The 26,317-nt window shown below is 40.0% G+C and overlaps 2 protein-coding genes across 3 annotated transcripts; one reads left to right on the forward strand and one right to left on the reverse strand.

Annotated features, from left to right (window-relative positions):
• The first annotated feature begins 1,091 nt into the window (after window positions 1-1,091).
• Window positions 1,092-20,474, forward strand: LOC141785668 (MAGUK p55 subfamily member 3-like). 2 transcript variants are annotated; one of them, XM_074664122.1, is made up of 20 exons: window positions 1,092-1,391; window positions 10,858-11,019; window positions 11,422-11,540; window positions 11,756-11,833; window positions 11,966-12,046; window positions 12,801-12,938; window positions 13,307-13,388; window positions 13,870-13,955; window positions 14,060-14,134; window positions 15,187-15,383; window positions 15,473-15,537; window positions 16,096-16,113; window positions 16,405-16,446; window positions 17,385-17,450; window positions 17,586-17,744; window positions 17,869-17,949; window positions 18,803-18,896; window positions 19,076-19,184; window positions 19,466-19,585; window positions 19,814-20,474. In XM_074664122.1, the coding sequence occupies exons 2-20, from the start codon at window positions 10,983-10,985 to the stop codon at window positions 19,991-19,993; spliced, it is 1,827 nt and encodes a 608-aa protein (XP_074520223.1). In that variant the 5' UTR covers window positions 1,092-1,391; window positions 10,858-10,982; the 3' UTR covers window positions 19,994-20,474. The 2 variants fall into 2 exon arrangements, with proteins under 2 accessions (XP_074520223.1, XP_074520224.1); XM_074664123.1 differs by lacking the exon at window positions 17,385-17,450 and having other exon boundaries at window positions 1,093-1,391.
• A 27-nt stretch (window positions 20,475-20,501) lies between these two features.
• psmc5 (proteasome 26S subunit, ATPase 5) lies at window positions 20,502-26,028 on the reverse strand. The gene is made up of 13 exons (XM_074664127.1): window positions 25,991-26,028; window positions 25,737-25,854; window positions 24,763-24,834; window positions 24,597-24,666; window positions 24,413-24,510; window positions 24,268-24,324; window positions 23,903-24,133; window positions 23,423-23,549; window positions 23,126-23,316; window positions 22,924-23,022; window positions 22,730-22,840; window positions 20,794-20,880; window positions 20,502-20,641 (listed from the first exon to the last, which is right to left on the reverse strand). The coding sequence occupies exons 1-13, from the start codon at window positions 26,011-26,013 to the stop codon at window positions 20,588-20,590; spliced, it is 1,338 nt and encodes a 445-aa protein (XP_074520228.1). The 5' UTR covers window positions 26,014-26,028; the 3' UTR covers window positions 20,502-20,587.
• Window positions 26,029-26,317: the final 289 nt, after the last annotated feature.

Below are 26,317 nucleotides of genomic sequence, written 5' to 3' on the forward strand. Positions count from 1 at the left end.
TCAGGGACTGTCAGAAATGGTGCATACTGTGACAAGTCAACTGAATGGGTAAATACAACAAAAAAATTCCTAAATGGCAAGACTTCTTTTTTTTTTTGTTTTACTTGCATAGTTTCTTGACAAGACTCATTATAAGGGAAAGACTTGAATAGAGAAGGCACATAGTATTACATTAATAAATGGGATTGAGAGTAAATCAAGCATTCTGACGCAAGTAATTTGTTATCTAGCCTTTTACATATCGTTTAGCATAAACTTCAACCACACAAAGAAAACCTTGCTGAAAGTAATGGGATAGAAAATCAAATAGCAGTCATACAGCAAATTTTTTTTTTTAGATTTATATCTTCCTTGACTTGTTAAAATACATAAATTCATATTTCTCTGTCAAAATTCTAAACCGAATAATATCTATTGGAACCTCATCTTAAAATATTCTGCTACACTTGAGAATATAAGGAGTACATATCCCTCTTTCCATGTTTTTTGTTTATATTTCAAAGGTAATGGGACAAAACACTTCACAAGTGTAAATACACAGATTTTATTTTAATTTATGTACTTATTTTGTTTGTTTGTTTTGTGTGGTTTTTTTTCTTAATTTTTATTGTATTTATTTATTCATTTATTCATCTATCTATTTATTGTGGGCCTCTGTGTTCTGCATTCTGTATAAAGAAGCATTATATGAACTTCGGTAAAAGTAAACCCGTTGGTAGACTAATATATATATATATATATATATACATATATATATATATATATATATATATATATATATATATATATATATATATATATATATATATATATATATATATATATATATATATATATAATTTTTATTTTTATTTTTTCCTTTTTTCTTCTAAGAATAGTGTAGAGGCAGTTTGGAGGCATGCACTGCAAAAAAACAATGATGTTCACGTCGACGACTGTTGTGAGAGTTTGGGGGCAGCACTGACTCCTTCCCCCTTAGCTCAGCACAATATGTTTTATTTTTTAGCGATGCCGTCTTTGCTTTTTCCATTTCATTGTTGTCAATTATTTATGGGACTCTGTGATGATGGAATTTACGAGGAGCCCCTGAACGTAGCGCAAAGAAAGCGAGCGAGCACTAGAGCAACCTGACTGACTGACAGAGGGGGAAGGGGAAGCTCGTGAAGAGATAAACTGGACGCAGATAAATTAAACGCCTAACGTGCGCACCGTCCGCTGAAAAAGAAAAATAAGGCTAAAAGCAAATAACCAGAGACAGAGAAAGAAGGGAGAGAAAACACACAAGGTGGAGGAAGAGTCGTGTTGTAACAGGAGCAGTGTTTGAGGGGTTCAGAGAGGGACAGACAACGGGAGGAAACACGCACGCGGAGACTGAGGGGAGCCCCAACTAGGTGAGGATGCTTTTTGTGCACGTGCACTGATTGAACTCTGGTAAGCTCCTTTGCTTTTTGAGCTCCTTTCAACACTCAAATGACACCTTCAGGGACACTGACAGATAAAACGCTCTCTGAGAAAACTATTAACCATATTCTAAAACACAGCAATAAAGAAATAGGCCTATAGTATGTATTGTGAGGCTTTCTTTAGACGGAGGTTTCAGTAAAACGTACGTAAAAAAGGTGTGTACCACTTCTAATTTACTGTCAACTCGAGCAGGAAATTAAAGCATGAGGTCATACCCCTCCAAAAACCACATAAGCCAATAAAGCGACTCAAATAAGCATTTCTAGCAGACGAATTAAAAGGTGAAACTTTTGAAACGAGGGATGAGAAAGTATGGCTCTGTGAGTTTCTGTTACAGGACAGGACAGCACAGGACAGGGGGTTTACACTGTGGCCTTTTGGCAGGAGGAGCAGGACATCAAGCAAGGAGGTCCCTGCCCCTATACATGATGGTTTGGTAAACAAGGAATGGTGTGTGCAAGAGAGATGGTTTAAACCATCCAATGAAATGCAATGTTAAATGGAATGTCAATCTTGAACATCTTTTTCTGGGTGGTAATTATGCCATGTTTTGGGAAAATGTGCGTTTAAAAGTAAAATTCATTTGGTCATTCCATTAATAAGATAACATTGGTAGTAAATTTCCAGTGAAAAAAAAAAAAAAGAGTCCAAAGCTTTTTCCGTCTGTTGAGATACTGAAAATGTGACAAAAAAGTGCACACAGATGTCTACTGCAGACAGAGGTAACATTAAATCCTAACACTAGAAGTGATTCTTTATCCTGCAGCTGTGTCTCAGAGTGGGCGTGTTGAAGGTGTTCAGAAGTGATGTTCTTCTTATAAGCCTCTTAAAAGCTGTCTGGCTGCTGACCTCATCTGCACTACATTTTTCTCATAATATTTTATTCCCAGCTTTTTATCTTGGAGAAAAATAAAATCTCAACTTAACCTCAAGGTAGCTGCAAAGCAGACAAAGCTTCAATATCAGTCTTTAGAGTCATCATTCAACATTATACTCCAAAAATATTAGACCAAAACAACACAGTAGTAAAAAATGTCTTTGAATCTCTGAGGCCCTTTTCAATTACAAGAATTTTCCTTGTGCTACAGGGTAGAAAGCCACAGATTTTGTTGTTACTATTTTTTCATACATTGTCGTAATACGTTACATTATCTTATCTCTAACCCTCACAAAATGTACAGCAGGGAAGTTTTTTCCAAGCTGATATTTGATGAAATCTGTCATACCCGGATATGTCAGAACAACCATGTGGGGGGGCGCCCTAGGTACACACACACACACACACACACACACACACTCAAATGCACTTACACAGAGTAGTGGGCAGATGGCATCAGCAGTGTGCCGCGACCTCGCCCCTCTCCATCTCCCTCTCGGGACCTGTCCAACAGCAAATGAGTCTGGCAAACAGGTGGTGTTTGTGTGTGATTGTGTGAGTGCAGAGGACAGTAACATAAGGTTAAGCAGTGTCAGTCCAATAAAATCATACACTGACTTGATTCTGGATTTTTTTTTTTCATGAAGATAATTGACGAAGAGACCAGAGAAACTGCAGGCGCCATTTCATCAGGGTTTAATAGAGAGGCTTTCATACACACACTGATTCCATTGTCAGCAACGATTTTGCTTTGTGCAACCTAAAACCTGTTTAATATGTGTGTATTGGTCAGTAAGTGAAGTCTTTGCTGTGTCAGTTTTGCCAAACTGAACTGACCTTTTGGGTGCTGTTTTAGTTGATGGAATACTATATTCGTATCTTTATCTGAACATTTCTCAACATCTCAACTGAACATTTCTCTTGTGTCTTTTAGATAAAAACTAAGTAGTACTTAAACATATCCTTTCAAAACTTCCCTGATTATTCAAAGGAAACCTCTCCTGTGGTTCTTTCAAGAGTAACTGTATCATCAGCATACAGAAATGGGCCCGGTATAGAGCCGTGTGGGACACCAGTTAATTGGTGTAGAGTAATTAACGTCAACTGGCTGCCAGATATTTTCATCCTCAGATTATTACTGAAAATTACCCTAATAAGAGGAAAAAACTGACTTTATTTTTTAAATTAAATTTAATGAATGCCCTCTGAAGAGTAGCTTGTATTATAGCCTGCTCTTTCAAAATTAATAACAAACTTGTTACAGATGCAACTGTTGCCCTTGTGAAGTTTGGTTTATAATTCAGCTTACATGGGAGTATTAAGATTTCAAAGTAGAAATTGCTCTGCCTGACAGGCCTCTGACTGTTCAGGATATGAAGCTTTGTTGTAAAGCCTTGAAGCTTGCATGCTTTGTGTTGAGGTGACGCCTCAGATTATGGTCTTTAGCGACAGTTTCATTTCAGAATGAAACAGGTCAGCATTTCTAAGAGTTGGCACTTTAGATACTTCTACTTCTACTATCAGTCCATTTATCATTAAAGCTGCAGTTTTTGTGCATAAACTTTTCCCTTTTGGCTCTTTGAGTATGCTATTTTCTAAGACTCAAATTTAATCAGCAGGCCTTTCTACTATCAGTGTTCTCCATAACTCACAGCACTACATTTGACGATGAGAACTAGAGCCTTATTTAGCGGCGTTTTTGTGTGAAAGTAACGCGCTGAAAATTCTCTAGATAAAGCGTGAATGCAGACCGATATCAGATTTTTTCGGTGGGAGTCCGTTTATTTGTATTTTTGGTCAAGTAAAATATGGCCCCGTCTGAGTGCAGAGGAAACCGGCAGAGGAGCAGGGAGGGGGTCTTTAGTGCGTGCGCCCCGGGCTTCTGCTGCACAAAAACACTGCTGTAGGGGTAATTTCTGCCCTAAACCTTGTGATAGGACCCAAGTTGTTCCATCCTGGAGTATCACTTTAACACAACCTTTGGAAACATTTGAGCTGATTGTTTTTGTTGTAGGATAGGATTAACAGTGTCAAAGGCTTTGATGTATGTCAAGAAACATCGCACTAATAACCCAACCTTCATTCAGGGTTAAGATTATCTTTTCCTGAGAAGTATCATGTGGCTGTAAATCTGACAGTGAGCCTTTGCTTAGATGATAATCTATTGAGCCACAAGTTTTTCAAACACTTTTGACAATATTTTCAAAATACTGATATCCCTATTGTTGGCAACAACAATAGGGTCCATATCATTAAGTCTGGGGGCCCATCACAGTTTGCCTCTATGCATTTGGAAACCATACTTACTCCAAAACGTTATTAGTTAAATGAGAGAATAACCAAAAATAGCAAAAGTAAAGTCATTTGTTTCTGCAAATTTTAACATTCTCCTGAGAACACAAGGTGAACTTGGCAAAAATAGAAGTTCTGATATCAGAATCTGAGTATATAATAGGATAAACAACCCAACAGCTTCACAGCAGTGAGGCCAAACCTTCAAAGCCCCCACCCACTAAATCGCTGCAGTGTAGGTTACAAGCCAAGTGTCCATGTACACCAATGGGATGTCAAACTTCCAATCATTAAGATCAGTTCTTATCTAGCTGACTTTTGCTTGTGTGGCTGAGGATTTGCAGAGCTGAGAAAAACAACCAGAGGAGTCAAAACTTAATCCGATAGAGTTACTGTACGTCCCGAAACTAGAGTTGGCTTCACACCAACTAAAGAATATTTCAGTCTGTAAAGACCTCTGCTCATTTCTTGGCAAACTAAATGTGTGCTTTAATACACTGAAGTAATGAAGATGGTCATGAAGATGTCATGACCAAGACTTCACCAGCTCATCCTGCAGACTCCAAAACTTTCACGAGATCAGCAACAGGGCAAAAGTGCCAACAGAGAGACTCAAAGAGACTCATCATACATCAAAATGTGCAGTAACAGATTAAAAACAAGAGAGAAAAGCTTTTGAGAGGTGAAATAATATCAGGACAATGTTTTTGAATCCCAGGAGCAGTAATTAAGGATTTTACCCCTCATTGAAGCATTTTATTTGGGGTGTGAAGAGGGAAGAAGAGGAGGGGTTTGTTTTTGGGATATCAGCTTTTGCACTGATCAAACACAAAGTACAGAGAAAAGAGCCTAAATTTATACAGCCTGACACAGTGTGAGATATAATAGAAGACGAGAGCTTTCAGGAGTTGTAACAGTAAATTAGATCAGGAAATTAGCAGACGCTGTGTGTGCCAAGTCTCCTGGACCAACTCTCTGGGCTTGAATGTCTGCAGGAGTTGGGGTGATTGATAAGCAGACAAAAGAAGACAGAAGCATATTACTGCCAAACAAAAAGGAAAAAAACACATTAGCACCACATTACAACAGGATAACTTTTACTTTATAGCCTGATACTTAAGTGATACTGGATTATCACATTATAATATGACCACTTATATCGTTAAACCCATGTTTGAATGGGGAGACTGAGCGGTGATGAAGAACCCAACGATGTTTGGGTTACGACATGAGAAGATTCTGCTGTTAGTGAGCACTGTGGATGATAAGCATGTGTTAACTAAAACAACTTTGAAATGCGTGGGTCTTTACAGAAAGGAGAATCAGTCCCACCCTCTGGAGGTGACTTCATTTGACGTTGTCAAGCTGGAGGAGCGCAAAAGGCTCCACGGCAACAAGCTGCACCAGTCCAACTTTTCACATTATAACGTCATAATCCAGTACCAAGTCATAGTTTCTTAATTCAATGTCACGTAACAACTTGATGGTGATGTTTGCTTTTTTCCTGATGTGGCAGCAGTTGTCTCCATACATTTAAACTCAGATATTGTTAGCTCACAAAATAACAGGCAAGTCATTTTGGAATCAGTTTCTTCATAAATGCACAGGCATTGGCCTGTCCTGACATTTTTATGACTTTGTGCTGATCCCAGCTGTGGCCTGAGGTTTTGTGATGCCCATACTCATGAGCATTGATCCTGTGCCTCATTACTTTCATAAAGAGTGATGTATTGTCTGTATGTTTTGGAGGGAGGCATATTGGTAAATGAAGCAGTGCCAATCTTGTTTTAACAATAGTTTTAATATTTATCAAGGTGTTGTGAGATCTTTGGTATGATGAGAAAATTTGCTCTTGAAACGTGACTGAAAAATGTTTTACAATGTTTTGACAGTTACTGCCGTCCCTGGGACACATCTGTAATGTGGCCTCCCCTCCCAATGGATGGAGACAGAGAGGCTTTACCATAGAGAAGCAAAACAAACATATTGTTCAAGTTAGTTATCAAACATTTCTCTGACCTTGTTTCTTTTGCTTTGGGGTTCTTCTACTTCTTGATAAAAAACAGCTTTTCATATCAATCTATATTGAAAATGATAAAATGCTTTTCAAGTACAGCCACCAGCTTGTTCTCTCAGCTTCTAATCTCCCCGTCCTTTCTAATCTGTTTCATTGTATTCATTGAAATCCTTGGTGATGCACACAGCCGCAGGCAGTGCCGCCTTAAATCAAGGAGGCTAGATAATACCACCATATGGCCGATGGGAACCTTAAGTATTTACACGACAGACTCAGCAAGTAAGCGAGTGAGTGAGTGAGTGAGTGAGTGAGTGAGTGGTGTTGGGAGGGTGGCAGAAAGATGTCGGCTTTAAGCTCTTCTTGGCCGCTTGTAATTAGAGCAAGAGATGGTTGGGAGAGAGATAGCCGGGTGGAGGGAGGAAGAGCCAGAGAGAAAGAAGGTCAGGAACTTGGGCCAAGTGTGCGGGGAGGAGGGCTGAATGAGAGCAGGGAAACACAGAGGAGGACAGAGAGGATTTTCCCCAGCAGAGCTGTAAAGCTTTGTTGTCAGAAACTAGTTTTCTCAGTAAAGCGATTGAGTGACAGCCAGCAGAGGGGGAAAACAAACTTTCAGACAAAGAACTGCAGTTTTGTTGAGTTTACCTCAAACTTTCTATAATTACACCCTAGCTTTAAAAATTGCATGAGGAAGAAATACAGAATTGTTGGAGCGGTGATCATTCATTGAAATTATGTAATCCTCTGATTCCCCTCCTCCCGAGCAACAAAAAAGAAAAAGCCTGTGTTAATAGTGTCCTCTCAACAATCCTGTGAGTTAGACTGAGGTAAATCATTAATATAATCTTTTTACTGTCCAGAGTTTAAAGAAATAGTATGTTTGCTCTGCTAGCTGTCTGTCAAATATGTTTGAAACCCAGTTGCTCGAACAAACTGGGACTTGACTGTTAGTTTACCAATATGAAAACTGTCATAGACATGAAATCTATTTTGTGTAGAAAGTGCAGTTTTGGCTTCGCAAAGATTAGCATAGTCGCATAGACACTGTCACAAGATGGGAGCTAGTAGCTCCTGTTTGTTATCTTTAAATTTCAAAAGAACATTTTGCTTTAAATTAGTAATGACACTTTTAGAGATTTTGTGTGGTCAAGATGTGACTTTCAACATTTCCTTGGTCAGTTTGTGAGCAACCTCTTGTGCTGCTCTCCCATGAATCATTTGTATCAACATCCAGAACTGGTCCCAGAACAGAGCCCTGTGGGACACAAGTGAGTAGTTGTAGATGGTGTGAACTATGGTTCGTATCTTGGAGTTTAAATGGGGGTTTGAGATAAGGTCTACAGAATCTGAGGAAACATTTAGGCTGTTGTAGTGTTTTATGTTGGAGGATATGATTAAAAGTGTCTAATGCTTTGAATAAGTTAAGTCATCACTATGACCCAACCTTTATTTTCTGAGGCTGTGCAAAATGTTTTCCAACACTGAATCCAAGCAGTTTATGTGAGGTTAAGATGTGACTTTCAACATTTCTTTTCTTTGTCTGAGAGCAACCTCTCCTTGGTCACACCTTGAGTGAAAACATTTGTACAATCAAAATACAAAAATGAGCCCAGAACGGAGCCCTGTGGGACACCAGGGTAAATATCTTGGAATTCCTATTCCTGTGCTGTTTCTTACTTGTCTGTTAGCTCACTATTATGAACATCACCATCAACATAACATTTTAATTAAATAGAAAGTGCAGTCTTAGCTTTAGCAAAGGTTAGCAGAGGCGCTGTAACAAGCTAGCTTTATGTAGCTCTCGCTGTAGTTTTCTAATTGGCTTCCACTCAGTGAGGCAGCAGATAATTAGTTGTTTGTTTTGTTTATTTCCTTGAAACTTGAGTCAGACATCTTTGTGAGAACTTGTCAGCTGCTAAATGAAGGTCTGCTTGTTACGTGCTTGTTTGTTCTGGTTGCTGCTTTGACACAACGCCACAATCAGCAAGCCTTCTTTCTTTCAACTAAAAATTTCTTTGGCAGCTGGTGTTGTCTAAGAGCCTTCAATGAGGAAACCTGACCTTCAGGTGCCAGAACTACAGAAAGAGTCAGGGCTGGATGTTTAAAACTTTCAGTTTTAATTTAATTGTCTGGAATTGGACAAGAATGATAGAAAAGCTACAGAATGAGTTCTTGATTGTCGTTAAAAACAACATAAAAACCTGTAAAGCCAAAGATTTAGAAAAGTGTCTGCCCTAAACCAACACAGGAGTCTTTTCTGCTGTGGACTGTACCAACCTGACAGATCTATGATATTAAATCATGAGTTAGATATGTGCTACAGTTTAGGAGTAAGAGTAAAAAATCAGTCCTTCATCTATCCCAGCCTGGTAACATCTGTACATGCTTTTTCTGCTCCTGTGCTTTTCTGTCGTTTGGCTTCATATCTCACAACAGACAAAAAGAAAGACAGTGTTAATTACGGACAATGAGCGTATTCCAGAAATCTAATGAGGACTTATCAGCCTGTTATATTGCCAACAAGCTGGGCAGATACTTCTGGCTTTTGTTTGAAGTTTGTAGTATTTGTAGCTGCCAAACAATAAAATTAAATTTAATTACATTGAATTAAAAAATAAGAAAGGCAGGATTTTGTTGTCATTTGAAGCAGAATGACTCTTTGTTTTTGGTCTGCGGTGAAAAAAGGACAATTGATTGTCACTTTATTTTACTTGGATGCTTGATTATCTGCTTAAACAATATGTAGTGTCGGACCCAGTATGTACCACTGAAACTGAAATTATTCTCTGGCTTCTCTTTGTGTTTATCTTTATAAATCAGCAACTCACAGGCAAATCATTATGTAAGATTAAAGGAGATTGTGTTAGTTGGCAGCAATGAATTTAGTCAGGCCAGTGTAGATGCAAAATTGTGGCAACATCACTTAAAAATGTGACGTTATTGAGAAAAAAATCCAAGCTGTTTGTCATTTTGTTTTGAAAGGGCTCATTTGAAGTAAATCAGGATGCGGCCTGTGTATGTTGAGATAAGAAAAGACATTTCCAAAATTCATTTACTTTGCTGGTATGGACAGAGATGCTAGGAAAGCTGTTTTTCTGAATGTGAAGGTTAAGATAGATGTGAAATGTCTGCAGACACAAACTCAATATATTGTGAAAACAGAGGATGAGCATACTCGAAAACATGCGTGTAAAATGAACCTGAACTCAGTTTTGAAGGGCGTTGATTAAAGATGTGAATCACTAAGGATCAGAACAATCCAAGGCTTAACCCAGGGAATAGAAACGACTGAAATGTTTCAGTCAGGCTGAGGCTTAATGCTGCTCATGAGTCTATTTAAATCAAAGAAAACTAGTTGTTAGCTTGTCTCAGTAGCTTGAGATAAGCACAAGTTCAAGCAACAGGACTGTTTTGTGCTCATTTATTGATTCTTTTATTCACACACTTGTCATCATTCATTTACATCAACCCAGCCCCGTACCTATCCTTTTGCTGATCAGCTGATTATGATGCAAAACTGACCAGATTTAGTCTCAACCTCTATCCCGTTCCTACCAAAAATTTTGATCTGTTCTTCTCTGTTTCACTCACAATCCTCCTCCACCCCAGTCACTTTCAATCAAACTCATCAGTATCCAGCTCCAGCTCCAGCTCCTCTTGCATCCTTTTTTCATCACCACCAGTGTCTTACATTCATCGGGGGTTTCCTATCCTGCTCACAGGCTCTTGTTTCCTTTGAGTACACAAAGACAGCACAATGGGGACTAATTGCAAAAGAGACTTAACTTTAACGTGAATATTAGAGATCCTCTCAAACTTCCTGAAAGTTTAAAATAAATAATTAGTTCACACACAATAAAGTCTCCTCTGATTGTAATACATGTATCTTGCCTTCTCATTAGGCCTTTATTGAGGTGTTTTTGTATTAAAGGCTGCAAAAGCTTTAGTTGTCCATTTTCACATTTGACCCACATATGAACTGAAGAGACTTAAACATTGGTTAACAAACAAACGTGCACTATGCACTCTGTCTGGACTGGTATTGACTTGGTATTAGCTATAATTTCCTGTATTATTAATCCAATAACAGAGACACTGAAATCCAAGAGAAACTTTGAATTAGAGAATAAAAAATGAAAGATAAACCTCTGAATCTCTGAAATTTGCTTCAGTTCCAGGTGTGATCTAAGCCTGTATTTCCTCTCCTCAGCTGTGTCTGTGATTCGTCACCTGGGCAGCTCCAGAAGAGGAAGCAGACTCCAGTGGAGGGCGTTCAGCAGCTGTGCTTCCCTCCCTCCCTGTTCTCCCCCTCTCTGCTCCCTCCCTCATCTGTGAATGATTGAAGCCATGCCCATCGTGTCAGCAAACACAGGTACCACCAACATATGCTCTGGCCACTTGTTCATCCTCTTCCTCTTAGGTTTTATAAGTGCTTATGAATAATGCAGAAGCTGTTACGACAGACCAGAGCTTATGGCACATGATACTTTGGTGCCAGAACATAACAGAAAAAAGAAAATGGTTATCACACTGAGGGGGAAGCTGTGGTTGATCAGGCCTCATATGAATTCTAAATTGACCTCAATTTAGGATTAAAGGGGGGGGAGTTAGGTTACAAACATCTTTTGTGATTTACTGGTGACACAGCTTCTGTGTTCATTTTTTGGCCTTGTATGGTAATAATTATTCTCCATTGTTCATGACAAAGCAGAGGGATGTTTAACTGAGGACTTATTACATAACGGCTGTTTTCTGATGGTTGGATGATTCATAGGGCTGCATGAGACTCTGGCCCTGCTCACCTCTCAGCTACACCCTGATGCAAACCACAAAGAGGACCTGGTCTTCCTAAAAGATGTGTTCAGTGAGAAAAGCCTCGGTTACCTCATGAAGGTAAAGTAAAATAACTGTGCCTGTGCAGAAATTATTTTTTAATGGATAGGGAACACCATGAGAGATCCTTTTTACAAGATCATAGATGCGTCTCCCAGAATATCTGAAAAACTATTTTGTTTTTTGATTGTTTGATTAAGGAGAACATGCTTTGTCTCATGCTAATATACTATTTGTCTCTCAATGCCTGTGTCCTTATTTGATCAAAAATCCAGATCCATGACAAACTAAGGCAGTATGAGAAACACAGCCCGACCCCAGTTCTACACAGTGCCTCCTATCTGGCAGAGGATGTAGGTGCAATCTCTCCTCAGTAGTTCACTAATTACTTTGGCAAATTGTTAAACTCTAACCTGATCAAATCACAAGTCTAAGTAAAAATATTGTTATCATGTCAGCATTGTATTTTCTGTTCAAACCTTCAGCTGGCAGAAGAGCTGCAGAACGGACCCCTGGAGGAGGATGAGAGGGAGCTCCTCCTCCTCCTGAGCACTCCTCACCTCAAGGTACACACTCCTGAATTCTGTCACTGGTGACGATACTTTTAAAGACAGAATCAGAACTGTACAGACCAACTAGTGGAGTGTTTCTGTAGCATCATGAAACAAATGTAAACTCGACTAAGAAGGATGAATCCTTTGGCGTCAATAAGCATCATTAAAAATGTGCATTTTAATTTTACCTGTGTCTCTTCCTGTAACAAGTGGGTAGACTGTACAAGCTCCTCTGCAGCCAGTTTGTGGGGGCCTCAATGGCTTCACTATTTGGAGAGATATACATGTTGTGTCTTTATTCTTGACAGTGTCTCCTTCCTGTCCTCATCCCCTCTTTCCTCCAAAGAGAGATCTCTTTGATGTCACCGCGTGCTGCGATTTTGCTCATAGTTGATCATCTATTACATAACACAGGCGTCAGAACCATCTGTACCGCTTCCCCTCTTCCCTGAGATGCTGAAGACGCTGCCTAATTACTCTAATCAAGAGATTACATTTAATTTATTGGCTGTCTGGGGAGCAGGAAGAGATGAAGGCTGTGAAAGTGGAACACTCATTTTCTAAGCAGCAAGAAGAAGGAAGCTCCTTCTTCTGTTTCTTATCCGCCTGATTAAGGTTGTTTTCATGTCTTGAAGCTTTCCGCTTCTTCTACTTTGATGTTTTTTTTTACCTTAAAGCCAATATTTTTTTAGGTTTGTTTTTATTTTTGTTGTTGGGTTTTTAAATCTCACCCTTCTGTTCATTGGCTTGTGCGTCTCCTCTGAAGGCGGTGCTGTCAGCCCACGACACGGTGGCTCAAAAGAACTTCGACCCTGTGCTGCCGCCGCTGCCAGACGATCTGGATGACGACGTGGAGGAAGAGTCAGTCAAGATAGTTCGCCTGGTGAAGAACAAGGAGCCCCTGGTGGGTTCTGTCTCATAGACCTGAGGGTTTTATAAAATAAGAACCTTCTCTCGACAGCTGTTCAAATGCTTTCATGTGAGGCTTTAAAACTCCTCATATTCTGATAGAAGAGCTTTAAGACTTTACAGACTTCAAGTGGGAGAATTTCTTTATTTTTCTTGGTTTAAAAAAAGTCTTCTGCAAGAGTAAGCTCCTGGAAAATGAATATAAAAATAGAGTTGGCATTAACATGTCTGAAATAACTTCTGGAGTCACTCAAGGTTTGGAGTATCATGATAACGTTATACAAACCTCCACATTAAGAGTATAGTTTAACCAAAGACTGGATGAGTGTCTCATAACATGATAAGTATTGTCTCTTCCCTCAGGGAGCAACCATACGCCGGGATGAGGCGACAGGAGCGGTCATCGTGGCCAGAATCATGAGGGGAGGAGCAGCTGACCGCAGTGGTGAGACTGAACCTGCTAACACAACATATACGTCAACACAAGTGATGAGTTGTGCCATAGATTATTCTAGAAACAGAAACATATAAGTTATCTGCGCCTCCACTGACCTCCCTACAGGACTTTCTTGTCTCTCCTGTTATACCAACAGAGAAGTGAAGGGATTACGTTGTGTAACCCCATGAACCACTGGAGCAAATCCTTGAGATTAGTGCCACGAGATTGCATATTTTGAGATTACAAACAAGGGATGCTCCTGGCTGTTGCCATAGAAATGTTATCGACTTCTACCCAACAGATAATTTTCTAGGTATTTTGTTGCTAGGGTGAGGATTGGGTCACATCTGAGCCTCAAAATCTTAAAATACTCCCAGTTTTTCTGCATGTTTGGATTTTCCATCGATTACTGCCTTTGGTCTTCTTTTCCATGAACGTATCTTGTTGGCTGTTGTGGTTTTATCTGTGTTTTTGTTTGTGTTTCTAGGTCTGGTGCATGTAGGAGACGAGCTCAGAGAGGTCAATGGAAACCTGATAACACACAAAAGACCTGAGGAAATCAGTCAGATTCTGGTAAACAGCTTTAGCACAAAGAATTAAACGTTTTCATTTGCTGTATTATTACTTCCACGTGGTTACTGGGGTAGATAACTGTTATGCTTTGATGTTTGAACTAGTCCCAGTCACAGGGATCCATCACACTGAAAATTATCCCCGCTGTAGCAGAGGACGACCGGCTGAAGGAGAGCAGGGTAAGCACTTTTTATAAAGTCAGTTTACCTCTGAAAAAGTACACAAAACAGGGAAAGGATGTGTTTAAGCTTTATTTGATGTCCAATCATTTTTCTTTGTCTGATTTTGATCCTTGTGGCTGGAATACACCCGGTGCGCCTCCAGTCCGTCACGGCACTGAATGAGATAGTTTTACAGTCAAGTCAATCTGTCAACTTAGTCTTGATCACTGAAAACTACCTAAAAACACCCAGTGGACTTTCAAAATAAAACAAACATGGTCATATCCATACAGCTTTTAGCTTGAGTATGACGCCAAACAGACAGAATGAGTGGAGCCAGACCAGGAGTCAACAGTTTTGAGATTTTACAGCACAACATGAATGAAGAGAATCTTATCAGTGGAGTGGGAAGAACTCCTCGTGTTCCTCTGAACATGCAGCCGGTGTGAATTGACAAATGCAGTCAATGGAGTCGGACTGCAGATGTATCTGGTGTATTTGAGGCGTTATGATAGAGTGCCCACAGTACACTTTGCCAAGTCAATTTGAGGTTGATACCAAGACATACAGCCTCAGGTCAGTTAGCTTGTTAGCAGGTAACAGCTATCCTGGATCTACCTACAAGCAACATGAACCACATCCCAACTCATTCAGTAGCCCAGATTTAGTAAGCCTGATCAAACTGAAGAATCGAAAGTCATTACTCATATATAAGCGCTTGACGTTAAAGCTGTGAAGAGAAGAGCTTGAGTGCAAATTTTTTCATGTGTGTCTCCTGGAAGATATTTAGTTTTACTTTCTGTCACAAAAAGGAGAAGTCATAATGATTTTGTTGTTTTCAAAAACAGTTGGGAATTGAACAACTTCTCACTACATGTTTCGTGTGTTTCGTTCATACCAAAACATCCTCTCTAAAATATGGAGGATGTTACAGTCAGTTGAAGTGGCAGCGTTGACTTCATGCAGAGCCACATTAGCTGTACCCTGTATGTGCAGATTTCAGTTAAGGATCCTAACAAGAGCCTCAACAAAAGTTATCATCGCTAACAGAATATCTTTGCTCCCTAAAGGTTTACCTGCGAGCTTTGTTCGACTACACACCCTACGAAGACAAGGCCACTCCCTGCCAAGAGGCTGGACTTCCTTTCAAGAGGGGGGACGTCCTCCAGGTGGTGAGCCAGGAGGATGCCACCTGGTGGCAGGCCAAGAGAGTGGGGGACTGCAACCTGCGTGCTGCTCTCATCCCTTCTACTCAGTTCCAGGAGAGGTACTCTACATCACGTCTGCTGTTGTTGATGTCTCGGTTTGATCTGAATCTATCTTTTAAGAACTAATCTCATCTTTTTTTCTCCACAGGAGGCTGAGATACAGAATGAAAATGGCTTCTTTACCACTTCCTGTTTCCCCCAAAGCTCCTTCATGTAAGCCTGTTTCAGCCCAGGTCCTCTTTAAACGGCAGAATGGCCATGAATGTACACAAAGCTTAAATCAGTTGCTTGTTTTGACTAAATCCAATCTATTCGAAAAGATGCAGATAGAGAGATTATGAGGAGAGAACAGGAGATCTGAGGCTAATCCTACAAAAGAATACGTAATCCATCATTGCATCTTCTAATCCAATTTTAAAGGAAAACAAATAATAGATGTTAAGATGGTTATTTTCTGGAAGCAGCTCTATGTTATTTAAAGGCAAACTGCTAAAACAACTCATTTAATTTAATTTTGTGAATATGAAGCTTTGTTTTTGATGTTTTGGTGTAACAGAAAGTGAATTAAGGACATAGTTGTGGGCTCTAGGAAAGTTATATTAGTTTTAACTTTCTACCAGTTTAAAGAGTAACACTTTGTTCATACAATAGGTAACTGATAAATTCATCCTGAAATATTAGTTCCTGTCCATATAATCTTTAAACAGAGCAGTTTTGCAGTGTTTTTATTGCACTGATACGTTGTGTCACTCTTTGCATTGCTGACCTCAGATGATCGTGCTGAGAGAGGTATGTAGAAAAACCCTAAAGTTAGAAAATCCTCCCTTCATTATCTACATTTTACCACTGGCAGAATTTCTGAATGAAATTCTATCAAAACCCTCCAAAACCAAAATAAATTTATGGTGCACTTTACCCTTACACTGATTTCCCCATTGTTTACCTCTATAGTTGCCTTGACATCCTTATTATTTCAGTAGCTTATCACCTTCACCTGCCGTGTGTTGATTTTAAGGAAGCCCAAGTGTCATCCGCTCCTGGTCTTACCCTGTTTTTCTCTTCCTGCATGTCACCCTACAGAAGACTGTGACAGTGAGGGTGCTCTGAATGGAAAGGATGTAGGTGAGGAGGCATGATCAGTAATCTCTATTCATCACTGCAACATCACATTCCTGTCCACTCTGTGCTAAAATCATCTCTTGACTTCGGGGCTGTTCTCAAAGTGTGACGGTGGTTCTGCTTTAGTTGTGGTTGGACGGTTGGGACAGGTGTCAGCTTAGAAACTTGGCCTTCATTGTGTGAATATAGAAAAGTTTTATAAAGCACTTCACTGAGATTTATCGTTGTCACACCTGACCTGATCCACTGATGTTGAAAGTCTGCTCATGGCTGCTCTTTTTGTTTGTTGCTTCTGTTTTGACCTGAACCCACATTTTTTCTTATTTCATCCAAGTCTAATTGAATATATTTTCACACAAATTTTAAAATAATTAATGCAGGTAAATAATAGAAGGTTAATTTTCTTCTATTTTGCAAAAACTTCAAAAACAACATACAAGACGATTTTGGTGTGGTTAGGATTGGATACTTCATTCTGATTGTTAGTCTGCTCCAAAGTAAAGTATCTATACGAGGGCTGTTCCAAAGAAACACATATCCTCATCCAAAGGGTATAAAATAAAAGCTCCAAAATGGATAAAGTGAATCTGAATTGAGATTATGAAGATTTCCTTCCATAATATGGTTTGATGGAGAATGAAAATCTGTCAAAACATCTGTATTATAGGTCGTCTGTCTTTTGTTGTGTCTGTTTGTGTCTTGCTTTGTGTTAAAGGCTCTGCACTTTGTGTGTGTGGACTCTGGCAGGCCCTTTGTGTAGCAAACTGCAGCTGCTGAGCTCTCCGCAGCGTCTGTGTGGCGCATTATGACAGCTCACTCACTGAGTGTGCTTTACGCTACATGCGTCTGTGTGTTGTGAAGAGGCGGACACAGCATGCCTGGCTGCTCAGCTTTCATTTTCTCTATAAGACTTTGAATAACTGGTCTAATACGAGCTTTAGTCTCTCCCAAGAGTAAGGCAGCCCCTGTCTTCTGTGGCCAAGCTTTCTCATGGGATTTTTACTCAGGTACTCTTACTGATTTCTTCTGGTGTTGTCCAGCGTGAATGCTGTGTGGGTTTTACTCAGGGAGAGTGAAAAATGCTGAATTAGACTTAAAAGGACTTTGAATGAATCACTCACCATTTTTTTCTCTTTGTTCAGCCGGTTTTCGCAGGAGTTTTCGAGCCAAGAGAGATCGCCAGGGGTCACCTGGAGACCCACACACTCCTAATGCCCATCATTCAGAGTTCCTGATTTATGAAGAAGTAACTCAGTATCTGCCCCGTCCTGGAGAACGACCACGTCTTATAGTGCTCATAGGTAGGCATCAGCGACGGTTGGAAACATATTCTTAATACTAACACAAATTTCTGACAGTATTTCTTCTTCTTTTCAGAGATTTTGTCCAGTTTTTTAATCTCTCTTCTGATCTGATTGGTCACAGGTTCCCTTGGAGCTCGGCTCACGGAGCTCAAACAGAAGGTGATCACTGACAATCCCAGACGTTACGGTTTGGCCGTGCCTCGTAAGTTTTTTCCTACGGGTTGTTTTTGGTTAGTAGAGATGTTGTAGTTTCAACTGGATCACTTTAGATGTAAAGCCTGTAACCTGCACTGCAAAAACCCGTAATCTTATCAAGTGTTTTTGTCTTATTTTCAGTGTCTTTTTTGACTTAATATGAGCAACATTGACCTGATCAGTCCAGAAAAATGTCTTATTTCAAGTTATTTAAAGACAAAAATTAGGTAAAAACTGCCTGTAACAAGTAAAAAGAATATGCTAGTGGAGTGAGAGAAATATGCTTGTATTGAGACATTACTCTAATCTTGACAAGCACATTTCTCTTAACCTCACTGGCAGAATATTTTTACTTGTTAAAGGCAGTTTTGACCTCATTTTTGTCTTTAAATAACCTGAAATAAGACATTATCTGGACTGGCCAGGTGAAAAGGGCTCATATCAAGTCTAAAAAGACATTTTTACTTAAAACAAAAGAAAAATCCTTGGTAAGAGTTCAGTTTTTTGCAGTGTGATCAGTAAATGACATAAAACTATTTTATTGACGTATATTATTTCAACTCCTGGACTGATTTCTGGGAAGTGCTTCTTCCTCATGCTTAGATTTATACTCTATTAAAAAAGATGGAATACAGTGACATAAAAATGTAGGGATTTTTTGGCAAAAGTTTGACTGAAGCTGAACCTCTCAGAAATGTACTGTCCCACTGTTAGAAAAGCTGATACTTGGAGCAAAAAGTCATCATGACTCATGCATTAATGAAGCCTGTGTCTATTTCATAAAGTGTTCCACAAATAATAAACAAAACACTCAGCGATGTTCTCCTCCTGCTTTCCATGTTCAAAACTGTGGCCTGTAGACACAACTCGAGCCAGGAAGAGTCACGAGAGGGAGGGAGTGGAGTACCACTTCATCTCTAAAGCTGCTTTTGAGGCCGACATCCAGAACGGCAAGTGAGTATAGACGCTGAAAACAATGTCACAAAAAGATGTGACAGAGAAGAAAAGAAAACGTTTAAACAAGGATCTGTTGCTCTCCAAAATGTTTGATGACTCGCGGTCTTTTGTCAGCCAGCACTTATCTGCTTCCTTCATTTGTCTGAATAATTCATGATGGTGCTGAATTTCTGCAGATTTATCGAGTTTGGGGAATACAAAGATAATCTGTACGGCACCCGTTTGGAGTCCATTCACAAGGTTTTGGATCAACACAAGATGTGTCTGGTGGACGTGCAGCCAGAGGTTTGTTCTTTAAATTTAAATCAGTGATTTCAACGGAAAACATTTTAGGATTATAGCTGTTTTTTAAATTTGCAGTACCTGCGCTTTGTATTCAATACAGATGCAGAGACATTCCTTTGTCTGATTAGGATCCCTCTGTTAGAACAACTTTTACAAGGCACTGTAAATCCCTGTTTATTTAGCAGACTCGGTCATGGTTTTCAGGTCTTGTCCAAGCCTCCACCTCTCTTTTTCAGTATCTTGTATATTGTTTGATGAAATCTGTTTCTCCCCACATCCAGGCACTGAAAACTCTACGCACTGCTGAGTTTAAACCGTACATCATCTTTGTGAGGCTTCGAATCCTCGACAGTAAAAAGAAATTGCTGGGCTCCTCTTCCTCACTCAGCTCAGGGATCACGGTGAGAAACAGGATGTGACCACGTCTGATTTCAGCTGTTGCATAAATTACAGTAACTGGTGAAAATGTTATTTTTGTCATATATATATATATATTTTTTATTAATTTAGGAAATTTATGGGCTAGTGATGTCTAAATCATGAGTGTTGTTGTAGCCAGAAATATTGTTTTCTAAACAAAGTAATTTATTGTTTATAATCTCTGTACGATTCCTCCTCCTCCTCACCAGGAGGACGACCTGCAGGAAATGAAGATGTCAGCTGAGCGGATGGACGAGTGCTACGGCCATTTGGTGGATTACGTCTTGGTGAAGGAGGACCCAGTCAGTGCCTTAGCTGAGCTCCAGCTCGTACTGGAGAGGGTGCAGGTGGAGCCTCAGTGGGTGCCTGTGTCCTGGGTGAGGAGCTAACTAAGCTGGACTAGTTTACGTTGGACAAATACACCACTGCATGTGGAGGACAGATAAATCTGCATATGTCAGAGTGATCCAGTGTTCACTGCCATAACTAACACAGGTTTGAGTCTAGTCAGTGTTTTTAAGAACATCTGCAGTGACTGAAGCTGCTTTTCCATCAAGTGAGGCTGTGTGTTAGATTCTTCAGTGTTAACTGTGTATCTGTAAGTGTATAACAGCTCTGACACGCACGTTGTACATGCATGTAGGACAAAGTTCCTGAAGCAAGCCGTAGTCAGAAGCCTGCACTCGGTATGATCTACAATGTGAGACGTCTCTTGTTCTAGCAGCTAATAATGTGAAGTGCCATATCGAGCATTAACTATAAAAAGAATGAATTAACCTCAAGCTGGAGACTGTACCTCTGTTACCGTTACGTGAAAGTCTGAAACGTGTTGAATCGAGAAATAAAACTCAAGAGCCATCCAGTATTTTTGTGGGGAAAACTTTTACTTTAGTATGACTGAAGCAACAATTATAAACCAAACCATAAACAAAAGAAGGAAAATATACATGTTTGTATCGTGTGCAGGCATACACCAAGGCCTTTTACTTCCACAGCTTCTTGATGGACATGTTCTTCTCGCTGTCTTTCTGCATCACCTGGAGACGAGAGCAGAATAGTTTTATTGAGTGCTCTAACACATGCTGCCAAACTAATACATTTAACTGTAAGATAAAACATAAGAGTGATGCAAAATTTCAAATATTCCCAAGAGGATTCACATTTCAAGAAACAAAACAATGACACAAACCTTTGCCACGGCCATTTCAAAGTCCTCTTGGGTGACGTGAACTCTCCTTTCTCTCAGAGCATACATCCCTGCTTCTGTGCAAACACCCTGGAACATAAACAAAATCATCTCACAAATGTTGTAATGTGGCATAATGTAGGTCTGTTCATACATGTGTCCTATGAAAATGTGAGAGCTTGTAGAATATGAGGTTAAAAATGTATTCTGACATCATATTCAAAATATATAGATTAATATTTATTTACAACTGACAGATTCACTTTTTTCTGCAAACCTGTTTTTTTTTGGCCCAAGACTGGACCACAGGTCTTTCTTATTCACTTTGTTGCATCAAACTCTGAATTCCGAGCTTCAATGTGCTCTAAAACTCACCAAATTTTGCACACATATCAGGCCTGGTAAAAAAAAAAAAAAAAAGAAGGATCTTTTGGTCCTGTCGAAAAAAAAAAAAATACCCAAAACACTCAAGAGCAGCCCCCCTTTTATTTTCACAATCATCTACTCAATTTGATTCAATGTACGGCCATGAAAACAGGTCTCTATATGTATCATGCCAAGATCTACAAAAAAAGCATCTAGCACCAACTCCCCAAACCCAACAGGAAGTCGACTGTTTGATTTGACATTATGATTCGCCCAATTCCCAGGGTACGTATCTGATCGACCTGGTGCTTGATTTTAATCCCCTCAACTCCAAAACTGTTTTTTTGTGTTTCGACATACTGAGGATGATAATTCATCAAAGGATTTTTCGTACCTCAAAGGGTGTCTCTCTGGCTCCATGTCAAACTCTGAGGCCTCATCATAAACAAGGAAGTCATTAGAAATATGGCTGGGTGATTATGGCAAAAGTTAAAATTCCGATTAATTGACCGTTCTACCTCGATTTCGGCTAATGCAGGATTATCCCATTCTAAACTCAGTTTGTTTGGTAAACATCTGTATAATTCTGAAACAAGTAACTGAAACAAACTTTTACAGATAAACAACTGAGTATTATTCATTGGAAGCAAAATGAATCGTTTCCACACGGCATGTTAATGTAGAAAATAAGTTTCACCTTATGAAAAAAGTTCTTCACTACTCTTTGGTCGACGTCATCCTGGTTGTAGCCAGGCTACAACTGACACAGAATTCCTTTAGCGACCAAGCTGCTGGGCTCCGTGTTTTCTTCCATGACGCGTCTTTTTTGAGGCCTCCCGAATTCTGCAGAATCCAACCTCAGTCTGATAGCGAGCGCATTATCTACATGTGTCGATCGAGCTATGTTCAGTCTGTTCTTGGTCTGACTTAAGCCGTTCATGTGCGTCTGAACAGTCTGATTCCGTGCTGACTGTAGTCAGACCATATAGTCTGATTTCTTAATCTGCGTGTAGACGTACTGTGTGAAGCGGACTTGTTGGGACATTGGCTAGGTCTTCTTCTGCTGGTTTTCTGGAAACTTTCAGCAACCAGTAGTGTGTTTTAAGGAGATGGTGCATTAGAAGAGAGAGAATTACAAGGGCGGAAAAAAAATTGTATGCTCAATTCTCTGCTTCACATAGCGCCACCCTCAGGAAAGACCCTGTACTATGTTTCAAAAATACTGTCCAATCTACACCAAGTTTTACATGCTGTATAACAGTTCAACTCTCCATTACTGAAGATGGTAAATAAATGAAAGTCACAGCCAAACCTAGTGGTCAAAAGCTGCACTGCAACATACTATGGTTAATATTACCCATGTAAGCCTGCTGAAGGCAAGGGCCCCTTGTCACCACTGCTGCTTTAATGTCTGTTCTCCTTTTATAAGCTTAAATGTGAGTGGATATTTTAGGAAAATGAAATTTTGAACATTAAGTTTAGATTTTAGTTAAAAATCTCATCACATTCTACAAGCTCTCACATGAAGTCAACATGGTCTCGCATAACTTCTATCAAACTGGGGAAAACTAACCTTAACCTCAGCACCAGAGGCCCCAGGCATCAGCTCTGCAATCTTCCTCAGGTTAATGCCACGTGTCAGGTTCATCTTCCTCGAGTGGATCTTCAGGATGTCCAAACGAGCCTGGGGAGGGGGAATAAAGGTTTGTTTAGAACAAGCTTCATCACCTGATTTCAATGCATGTTTGGAGAGTGTGAATGGCGTACCTCCTCATTTGGAGGTGGAAACTCAATCTTCCTGTCAATCCTGCCGGGCCTGAGCAGAGCGCTATCCAGGATGTCAATACGGTTTGTGGCCATGATGACCTGAGGGAGTAGAATTCAGTCAAATGTAGTTAAAACAAGTTAACTAAAAATAAAAAGCTGTACCAACAAGAAGAAAACAGAATGATTTCCTCATGTGTGGTACCTTGATGTTTTTGGTGGCCTCAAAGCCATCCAGCTGATTGAGCAGCTCCAGCATTGTCCTCTGCACCTCACTGTCACCACCTGAGCCGCCCTCGAGCCGAGACGATCCGATGGAATCGATCTCATCCATGAAGATGATGGAGGGGGCGTGTTCTCTGGCCATGACGAAAAGCTCACGCACCATACGGGCACCTGTTGAACAAGTTCAGAAATAATAATATGATATACACCTGGATCGTGTTACATTCAAGACAAAAATCTTTAATCTTTACAGCATTCAGAAGAGGCAAGAGCTCACCTTCTCCAATAAACTTCTGGACAAGTTCAGAGCCAGACACCCTGATGAAGGTGCAGTCAGTGTGGTGGGCCACAGCTCGGGCCAGCAGGGTCTTCCCTGTTCCTGGGGGCCCATAGAGCAGCACACCCTGCAAACATCCAAGGAAGAGTAGAAATCAGAGCCATGTGTGCACTGACATCTAGAGGTTGATTTTTTTTTCTTTAATTACTATTAGAAAGATATACTTGGACTTTGGAGGCAAAGTAAGAATTTTGAAATCATAAACTCAGATTGATGATGTAGCTTATTACACACTGTGTAAAAAAGTGGGTGTATTAAAATTAATATTAAATAATTTGTTTCCTCTTAGCTTTAGATGCTTTCCTATCAGAAACTAGAGAGATGTGAGAGACTGCACTACTTGAGGAATCAAAACGTAAATAAAAGCAGCAGCTCTTGTTCACTCTCCACTCCACACTCTCTCTCTTGTCAATCACTCACCTTTGGCTGTGCGATGCCCAAAGCCTCAAACAGCTCCGGGTGCTTCACAGGCAGCTCAATCACCTCCTTGATCTCCTTGATCTGCTTGTCAAGGCCGCCAATCATTTCATACGTAGAGTCTGGCACCTTCTCCACCATCATAAGGGACACAAGAGGATCCACTTTGTTGGGCAGTATCTTGTGCAGGGTGTAGCTGTCGTTTCGCAAGGCAACACGACAATTTGGAGTCACCTGTTGAAGGAATGACAAAGGACAGTAATGCACATTGTAACTCCAAACAAAAGAGCTGCCAGGGCTTGTTGAATGGCTGATAACTGTGCTGTTATTAGAACAAAAACAGGGTGAAATAAATCTTTTACGCTTACATCATTGATGTCAATGTTTTTATCCACATCCACGACAAACTTTCCTTCTGGATGCACCTGAAATGAAAGGAGAGGAGACAAATTAATTCCATTTAAAGCATCAATAAAAAGCATCATAATGCAGAGTGAGAATCAAACCACTTACCTTGACGAGCACTTTCTTTTTATCCATAACCCTGACCACTTCTCCCACATAGGACCCCTGCTCCTGTAATAGCTGCAGCTCCTCACGAAGGAGACGCACTGACAGACAAAGAACTCAACTTTAAATACTAGGGCACATAGAAACAATTCTGACAGGACAAAACCGTTAGATGGAAACAGCGTACCTTTGGCATTGAGCTCATTCCTCTGCGCCTGCAGTCGTCTAAGATTCTGGCTTTTATCGTTGACTGTCAGCTGTTGAGAGAGGAGGAGGAGTTGGTCAAGAGGAAAATGTTGTGCAATCCGTCACGTTACTTTCTGAAAGTTTATGTATCAATCACATTATTTTACCTGTAACTCTTCTATCTTTGACAAGTAGTACTGTCGGAGACCTGAGCCTCCTTTACTCTCACCCATCTCCATCTGCCAAAGAAAAAATAGGTTATCTTCACAAACATTAAGCACTCCAAATGAGCCTGACTCTTCTTACAAATGTCAACTGTGGAGTGTCTTGTGATATGAGCTGTGGACGAACAAATGTTAACCTTACTTATCTTTTATTTTTTCATTAAAGCTGCCATGAGGATTACAGGGAAAATCAGCCACTGTGGATATGTTGATAATTGTGCATCGTCTCTATTTATAAAAAGATGATTAAATTGGATTTTCTACAGCATGAAAAAGACACTGTCTGGATTATTTATCTAAATTTTTCTTTAAAGTTATAACTGCATCTTAATTCAAATGTTTTTCAAAGCCTCTCTAGCCGTGTTCCAGTGTACGGAATATTGAAAGGCTGAGAATTGCAAAAGAAAAGTTTAAGGGCTTGTCAAACCGATGTCAAAACTATAAAAATATAAATACTTGTTATATCTAAGAGGAAACCTAATAACGGTCGAGCGTATTTGTCTTTTCCTAAGTCTGTAAACTACCTTCCCCAGAGCCACCTTGTGAATAAATACAATAAAACCGCCCGTTTTTGCGCATGCAGACCGAATGAGCTACATATATAATTGATAATGGTAAGTCGTGTTTACAAACCGCTTCCCATCATTCAATAACTCGAAATAGTTTTCCGAACAATTGACAGTCGGTCCAAGCAAGCTAGCAAACAAGCTATGTTAGCTACAATGAGACAGCAAACCGGCAGAGCACTCTTCATCTGACGTTTATAATGATGTGACGTTTGACTGTTCACAACACAGCCACACCGAAAGTCCTTCTCACAAGTATTTTACAGAAACTACTTTAGTCTTACAACAATAGAGACATTTCTTTCATTCAACGCAATAAAATCAACACCACAGCTAAAATAATACACCTACATGATCGATCCCGTCCACCTCCATCTTGAAATTTTCTACAACCGCTTGGGAGCTGCGTATTTCCGGCCGACTTCTTCTTCGTTGTGCTTTGTAGAGAAATGACAGCGGACATCGCCACCTAGCGCCATTTTGCAAGAGAAGCATACATTCAATGACACCATATCATGTATTAAAAGATTATATAAACGCCGTTCACGAACTATACTGATGGGTTAGTCGCGAACATAGACTGTAAAAAATGTACGTCCGCTTACTCGGCTCGAAGTGAGGAAACCATTTAACTGTAGTCCCACCTGACACCTTCATTTGGTCGGAGTGTGAGACAGCGGCCTGTGAAGTGCATGATGTGTTTGCTCGGCCGTTATAAGGAGAATGTGTGCAGTTGGATGTTGGCAAGACCTGCTGTACCTGTTGAAAGTCGTGCTACTAAATGTTCCCTTGCTCTTCGGCCAGCCCTGACATGTACATAAATGGCCCGCCTCTTACTTTAAAAACACTGTAGGATTTACATAAACCCACACCGTTGGTAAGCAGCCGCTTAGCAGGAAATGTATAATCGTGAATTTTGAAATAACACAAAA

Source organism: Halichoeres trimaculatus, unplaced genomic scaffold (assembly GCF_033239565.1).
Source record: "Halichoeres trimaculatus isolate MK-OKI-2021-1 unplaced genomic scaffold, fHalTri1.1 fHalTri1_scaffold_23, whole genome shotgun sequence".
Lineage (NCBI taxonomy): Eukaryota > Metazoa > Chordata > Actinopteri > Labriformes > Labridae > Halichoeres > Halichoeres trimaculatus.